The sequence below is a fragment of the Strix uralensis genome, chromosome 12, assembly GCF_047716275.1.
Source record: "Strix uralensis isolate ZFMK-TIS-50842 chromosome 12, bStrUra1, whole genome shotgun sequence".
In the NCBI taxonomy this organism is placed as follows: Eukaryota; Metazoa; Chordata; class Aves; order Strigiformes; family Strigidae; genus Strix; species Strix uralensis.
The window spans coordinates 13,729,858-13,737,382 of record NC_133983.1 but is presented as its reverse complement, the minus strand read 5'-3'; the positions used below and the strand labels follow the sequence as shown (position 1 = coordinate 13,737,382).

Sequence of the window (7,525 nt, the reverse complement as noted above, 5' to 3'; positions counted from 1 at the left end):
TAGAAGCAAAAGGTTTTTATTAGCTTCTGATACTTCAATCCTACCTACTTAAGCTGCAGCTAGAACCAAAAAACATATCTTTGTAAAAAACTACCATAATCCAAAACAATCCGTAAAAGTTTTCTGCATGTATTAAAAGTTTAAATTCAAAAAGAACTTTTCAAGGTTTCATTTTCTAACAGCATCTTCATAGAGATAATACCCAAGTTCTTCCTAAGTACAGACACAAGGCAAAGAAGCATCCTACAAAAAATAATTATGGAAAAAGGTAGTGTAGGAAGGAAATTAAGACAGTGTAATAATCCACTAGCCAGGCACACAGGTTAAATGTAACACAACCATACCATCAAATATTTAAAAATGAAAATAAATTAAGGTTACATCAAAGTTCCTGCTTTACTTTTATTGTTTAAATCCTCAATATAGTACATACCACTGCATTATGGATCATGGCAAAGACTTAGCACTAGCATTAAAAAAGTTGCTATAGAAAAACTTTTATGAAAATAAAACAAGACTGAAAGATACTCCTTCACACAACTGTATGATGGCTGTAGAAATTCCACAATCAGTTATTCAAACTAGGGCCATTAATTTTTAAAATCACTGTGAATTTCTGTAAGATCTTGGTTGCAAATCTGAACAGCCATGAAAATGGAGATGAATGTCAATGAGCACTGATTCATACATTCTGGCTGAACACCCCTTTCACTGCTTAGCCAAGCTGCACCTTTTGTTCTCCCCGATACCTGCACCCCAGCAAGAATGCAATTTTGCAGAGCACAGTTTTTTGGTAGCATTTTGACATTTTCTGAAAACCAAAATCTTGTTCTCATAAGGCCCCAGTCACTATGTGAGCAATGTGAACACAGGCTTAAAAGGCTTTGTCAATTTGCTGCTTAACCTCTTGTACATGATGCTTCAGACTCATTTGCTGTTTGGAAGCCAACTGCCTATATATATCATCATAGTATATTGCTATTTTTCTAGAAAACATCAGTAAGCATCCCAGCTCAATATTACTACACCCTCCCCGTTAACTGTAACTGGACAGGAAAGACCTAAGTGGTGCTTTATAGGACTTGCTCTACAGATTTAAAGTAGTCCACCAAACAGGAAAGCAAACACCCTCCACAGCCTTTGCAGTTTTGTAATACATAATAGAGAAAACAAAGGGCTTAAATACACTAAAAGGTATTTTAAAAGACATTTTATCCAATTACGAGTTTCTGATACTACAGTGAACCATCCTGCTTGATTCCTCCCATTATGCAAACTGTAAGAAGGTAAGTGAACATTTCTGTTGAAAATGCTATTTCCCCAATACTAAGCTCCTTGTTGACTATGAATTTAGATCTGCATTAATTAGATAAATCTTTTAGAGGAGAAAAATATTTAAAACAAATACCCTAAGCAGTTTCTGGTTTAATTGTATCAAATTTTCAGTGTTAAACCTAAAAAGAAGAAAATCTCCACAAAATGATGGTTAAAAGAAGAAAATCTCCACAAAACGATAGTTAACAGAGTTTTTGCTTGGTTGCTGCATGGGTGTTGCAGACAAGCCGCACCTCGAGTGTTCATTTCATAAGGCTGCAGCGGTGTCTACTGTCCATTGTTTTCTGGATTTGTTGTGGTGGTTTCAGTGCCAACAGGTTGCACATTGTCTGCAAGATTGTGCGCATGCTCAAGGAACAAGTCTTTCAGTACGCTCAGTTCCTTGGTCAGGAGCTTAATTTTTGCCTCTAAACGTTCATTTTCTTCTTTGAGCTGGTTCACCCTTTGCAGCGTGTCTTGTGCTTTCTGCTTGCTTTTTAACCGGCTCTTTTTCACTGCCATGTTGTTTCGCTCTCTGCGCTGACGATACTCATCACTGTTTCTATCCACAAAGGAATTTTTCTTTCCCTGTTTGCTGGGAGGCACAGCTTTGCCTCCGCCACCAGGACTAACGGGCACCAGCTGGGGAACCTGCTGCAAACCACTGGTGTGTGCTTGGGTGTGAATCACGCTTACTCCATTCGCATCTGTAGCGGTGTTCTGTTGGGATGTCTTGCTCATTTGGACAGGCTCTTCTTGGACACAGGAGAATTTATTAGGAGTCTGAAAACTGTTATGTTTCTAAAAGGTGTTTCCAACAGGTCTTCACATGGATTAAGGGCGAGGTGAACCTAGTAGGAAAAAAACTGCTATTAAAGGTGTTGGCTTCATCTACAATCGTATACATCACTGGCTTTAGCATAAGGTACTGATGGTACATCTGGCAATAACCCATCACAACTGTGTTGGAAGTGGACAAGCTGCCAGCTACATTTCAGAAGCCTCTCGAACGTATTTGGATTGGAAGGGACTGTTACTGGGTCATCTAGTCAAGCTGTTTGCATTGTTCATTGGCTTTACTCAGTTATTCCAAAGCCATCCCTGATGGACGGGTGTCTAGCCTAGCCTCGAATATCTCCAGTTTCACAACCTCTGTCTTGGCAACAGGTTCCACTGTCTAACTTTTCCTCCAGTTATATAATTTTCTTAATTTTCAGACTGGAGTTTTCCTTCTGCAGCTTAAACCTATTAACAGCCTGACTCTTGACCAACAGGAGTAGTTGATCCTTGTCCTCTTCAGACCATCCCTCTGGGTGTATGCACAGACAAATTCCTTCCTGGTTCCTTTTCTCTGGAGTGAGGGTGCTCAGACTGTCCACCACCTTTCCTCCATCGTCTTACAGCACTTGCTTTTGATGTCCAAACTGATGACTGCTTTAAAGTCTCACTAGTACCGAGTGGAAAAAATAATCTATGGAAAAAGGTAGTGTGCTGCGAAGGCTGTGACTTGAGTGACATTAAAGGAACTCCTTCAACCAAGCAAGGTAAGACAAGCTAAGCCTGTAACAGTACTGTACCAAGCAGGTGGGACAGGAATGCAGGGTGATGACAATGTGAGGATCACTAAACAGCAAAGACAGGGGAGTGTTGCCACCCATGGGAAGACAGCAGCCACAGCTGACTTGTCCACAAAATACATTCCCCTGCTGCAGCTCCTGCACTGGCCATTGTCCACTCTCCTGTCCAGCAGACAAACAGGCCTGATGAGCAGGACACCCTCTCACCTGACTCACATTCTCCCACTGCTGAGGTCAGCCTGCTCCTGACCCTACTGGTGGCACAAGGAGGACTCCACCACAGCTGCTGCAGGGACACGGCCCCGGCAAGGCTAACAGCTGCCCCCCTTCTCTTCCCATCTCATGGGATGACCTCCTAAATGTCTGGGAGAGAAGAGGGGAAGGGCAACAAGGTTGTTCTAAGTTCCTGAAACACCTACCTATGGCTCCAATGAAAAGTACTCAGTGCTCAGTCAAAGGAGTGTTTATTTCTTGTCATGTTAAAGTATCCAACTAGCATAAACCAATCCTAGTCCCAGACAGACTGCACTGCAGCAGTGCAGCCCTGTGCTCTGTCACACACGACTAGTGTTCAACATCCTCCTTGCCCACCCTCAAGAGGAGAGCGTGTTAGCAGTGGGCAATGCTAACCGCCCAGGATGGGCAGTGGCCAGCCCAGGGGTTATGGCTTGCATCAGTAAGGGCACAAGGCATGGGTGACTGTAGGTCTGTGTCTAGCTGATGAATGGATGCGGTGAGATGTTTGTAAATAAGCTGCTGTGTGTCACTGGTCATTCTAAACTCAGGGGTTCATCAGCTGTTTACTGTTCTTGTTTGTTTGTCTTTCTCAGCAGTCTGAGTTGCTGTTTTATCTTCTGCTAGGATATCATTAAAAAGGTTAAAATTCTACTGTCTAAATCAATTGCAAATTTTCTTCTGTAATGAGGGAGCCAGAACAAGATGCAGCTGCAGTGTGGTTCAGTAAAATTGACCAAAAAGCCTAGTAAGTTTGGCTTGAATGTTATTCAAAATTAACATTCTGTCACTGAGAAGTCTTCTCACTTAAAACAAGCGAAGATGTGTGAGTACACCCACACTCCTCCTATTAAGAAATCTTTTCATTTTCGTATTTCAGGGCAGAAGCCATCAATTCTTTTTGACATCTGTATAGGTGAATCTATATACATACAAGCCTAACCTTTGTATTTAGTATTTTCCTGATTTCAACTCTTAAAGCAACTTTTGCAAATCACATTTAAGTCTTAGATTCTGACTGAATAAGCAATTTGGTCCAGCAGTTAAACTGAATGTACAGCTAACAAGATGTCACTGCGCACAAACACGAGACTGGCAGGGCCAGTTGTAGTAGCTGTGCATGTGTGATTGCACAGACATTTTTAGTCAAGATGCTCCTCTCGGAGCATATACTGGCTTTGTCTCAGCTTTATGTTTAAATACAGGATTTCTGTAGCCCTCAAAGAGTATACAGCTCTGTTAGCTCGCCTCTGACAACAGAGTTTTTCCACTAATTTTTGGCATCTTTTCAAAGGCAGACAGAATGCTCTCCTGTCCCCTCTTTCAACACATTACAGTGCTTGCTAACTTCTCTGGACAGCCTAGTTAAGTAGCCCATACCATTTTTGCGATCTGCCTTTTGTGTTTCATGAGATACTACAGAGGAAGGGGTGGCTCCTGCCCCTGAAGGCACCCCACCCAATGTGTAACAAGTTTCTTCACATCACCAGGTTCCATGTGCTATTTCTCTCTATGCTATTGAGACTATTTAATATTGCTTTATCATTCCCTTCAGATCTCTATCAAATTTCCCCGTAATTCAAAGGAAAAATTATTTGTTCCATTGAACCAAATTCTAATGGAATATTTTAGTTGGGCAGTACATGGATATGAGCAGAGAAGAACTAGTGTCACACCTCAAGCAAGTGTTCTAGACCTGCTAGAACAGATCTCCCTCAATTTCTTCCCACTGCAACTGATCCATTTTGTATCAAATAACTATTTCTTGAGTGAGACATGCTCTTATCTGGCCTGATGATCACAAGTCTTACCTGGGAGAGATGGCATCTGGATTCCTCTCCTGCTCCAACTAATATTTATGCAAAACAAGTAGCACTAACTATACTGCATCACAGATAACCCTGGAGTGGTAACAATTGAGGCTTGAAACTAATTTTTTCCCCCTGCTTATTTGGAAGCTGGATCTTTACTACCAGTTTTCAGTTCTTCAATAGAACAACGAGAAGGAAGAGTATCATGGGTAGTGACAGGTGCTATGGGGCATCCTTCAGGGAATACTGGAAGGACATTTAAAGACAGCAGGTATGAGACATATGGAAAGGGCTCTCAAGAAAGGTGAGGTAAAGGTCACAGTAAATGGAAGAGGCCATGAGGGTGGGGACGGAGATGAGTCTCAGAGTTTGTTTCTTGGACACCATGCCACACAAAGGCAGCAGCTCTGCTCCTCTCCACAAACAGGTTGGTTTCCTCTGAAGGGGCAATAGCCCCGACACAGCAGGAGGCAGCTCCTCTGAGAGCCAGCTGAGTTTCTGAGCATCTTGTTCCCATAAAGCTGCTCATTAGCTTGAGCTCAGCGACAGCCCTAGGCTGGTTCCACCCAGCACATGGTAGTGTTTCCAGTGGCCAGTTAGAACTGCCTTGTTCTCTCCTTGGGCCACTAACTGGCCACCCAGGACACCAACTGACCACCCACTACAGCATAATAGCTGGTAACGCAGAGGTGTCTTCTCAGGCAGAGAGATGTTTCTTACTGACTGACAGCGCTCCTCAGGGACCAGAGAGACTCCCAACCAAGCAAATCAGGGCCTTTATTATCTTTGCTTTCACAAAAAAAAAAAATCAAAAACTTAAACTTCCAAATGTTTGTTTTGTCAAAAAACAAAAGATGTGTTTTGTTAATTAAATCAGTTGGTGTTTTTTTTTTTTACTTAGTGGCAAAAAATACAAAGCACTTCTCTCTGCTCCTTTTCTGAGATGTGACTGTGTTGATTCTGATCATTAGTCAGGATGACTTTATTGCACAAATTCACCCAGTTGTCTTGTCTATGCAAAATCTGTCCCAACCTGAACAGCAATAGGTGGCCCCTCTTCTCTCGGACTTCAGTAGCAATACCCCCATAGGATCTGACTAAATCCAGGTGACCCTGTACAAAAAAACAGCATAAAATGCCAGGCATACGTTTGCTGAACACTGGGAGGGGAGAGCCCACTCCTGCGTGGGTTTCTGCACACACTCACAAGTTGGTAAGAGCTGATGATAACTCTCACATACTGAAGGTTAGGCAACAACTTTTTTGCGACTAGGTAGCTCACACCTTCATATGTGTTGCCATAGCTGACATCACTTTCCTAAATTTTTCTCAGAATCTCTATTTTTCCCATACACCTTACAAGAAAAATGCGCTCCAATATCCTTAAATAATGTGGTCGGAACATCTAAAGTATGTCTTCTAATTGCAGGCTAGCAGCGTTGATGACAGAATCACAAACAATCCCAGATGCCAGGAGGCAAGGAGGTATCAATTTAACTCAGTCTTTTGAATTATAATGAAGGTAGCTATTTCTAAAGTTGAACTAATTCCTTAAATGCGGAACTTTTTCAAGTTATGAATTTTATAACTCTTGAAGAGCATAATAACTAGCGTAGCACTATTACTGAGGAGAGTATTGAGTTGTCTTAATGACTGCTATTTCCCACCAGATGTCAGAGCTAAAACCAACGTCAAGCTTTCTGCAATATATGTTTTGAAAGTTGCATCTGGAGCTACAAAAATTTGTTGGGAACCATAAAGACTTGTCAAGACATTCAAAACTCCATTGAGAAGCTAGAAAGGAAGAAGACCAGTTGTTAAAGCAGGGCATTTTATCGTGGTTTGGGGCAGCCACTGGGACCCCTGCGGCCTGGCGCGCTCCCGGGAGCGGGGCGAACGGCTCCGGTGGGGTTGAGGCCCCGCTCGCAGACCTTTTCCTAAGCTAGGCACAGCCGTTAACGGCCGCGTCTTGCGGCGCCGGAGGACGAGCCGTAACGACCTCCCGGCCCCGCTGTCAAAAGCGCCTGGAGGCGCCTCGGCCCGGCCCCGCTCCGCTCCCCCGGCCGCGGGGCGGGGAGGCCCGGCGAGGCCGGAGCCACCGCGGGGACCGGGACCGCCCCGCCCCTCCCCTCCCCTCCCCTCCCCCGCGGGCCTGTGGCGGCGACGCCGCCGCCCTCCCCGGCGGGCCCCGGCCCGGGGGCCGCCCGTCCGCGGCCGCGCTGCTCCGCCTCCCCCGCCCGTGCGGGGCGCGGGGGTGCCCGGCGCTGCCAAGCCGTGACTTCACCGGGGGAGGGAAGGGGAGGGGAGCCAGGGCCGCCTGCCGATTGCATCATGCGCTCCCATGCGCGGCGCCCGCCGCGGCGCCCGCCGCGACTCGGCGGGAGGGAGGGAAGGAGGCGGGCGAGGGCCGGCGCGGCCCCCCGGCCCCCCCGCGCCCCGGCCCGCCGCCCCCCGCACGGCCGCGCTTACCTGTGGCGGCGCGAGCGGGCGGTGGCGGCGGCGGGAGGGGCCGGGCCGGGCCCGAGCCTCTTTCTTTAAAGTGTGGCGTGCGGGCGAGCGGCGATTGCGACACCCTCCCGCTCCGCCCGC

The 7,525-nt window shown here is 45.8% G+C and overlaps 1 protein-coding gene across 3 annotated transcripts; it reads right to left on the bottom strand.

The window, feature by feature from the left end:
• On the bottom strand, window positions 1-7,525 carry CEBPG (CCAAT enhancer binding protein gamma). Of its 3 annotated transcripts, none has more exons than XM_074881157.1 (2): window positions 7,406-7,525; window positions 1-2,165 (listed from the first exon to the last, which is right to left on the bottom strand). In XM_074881157.1, the coding sequence occupies exon 2, from the start codon at window positions 2,053-2,055 to the stop codon at window positions 1,603-1,605; it is 453 nt and encodes a 150-aa protein (XP_074737258.1). In that variant the 5' UTR covers window positions 2,056-2,165; window positions 7,406-7,525; the 3' UTR covers window positions 1-1,602. The 3 variants fall into 3 exon arrangements, with proteins under 3 accessions (XP_074737258.1, XP_074737260.1, XP_074737259.1); XM_074881159.1 differs by lacking the exon at window positions 7,406-7,525 and adding an exon at window positions 4,937-7,020; XM_074881158.1 differs by lacking the exon at window positions 7,406-7,525 and adding an exon at window positions 3,099-4,923.

Excerpts from the sequence above, each read along its gene's own strand:
- CEBPG (XM_074881157.1), bottom strand. The coding sequence starts at position 2,055 with ATGAGCAAGACATCCCAACAGAACACCGCTACAGATGCGAATGGAGTA.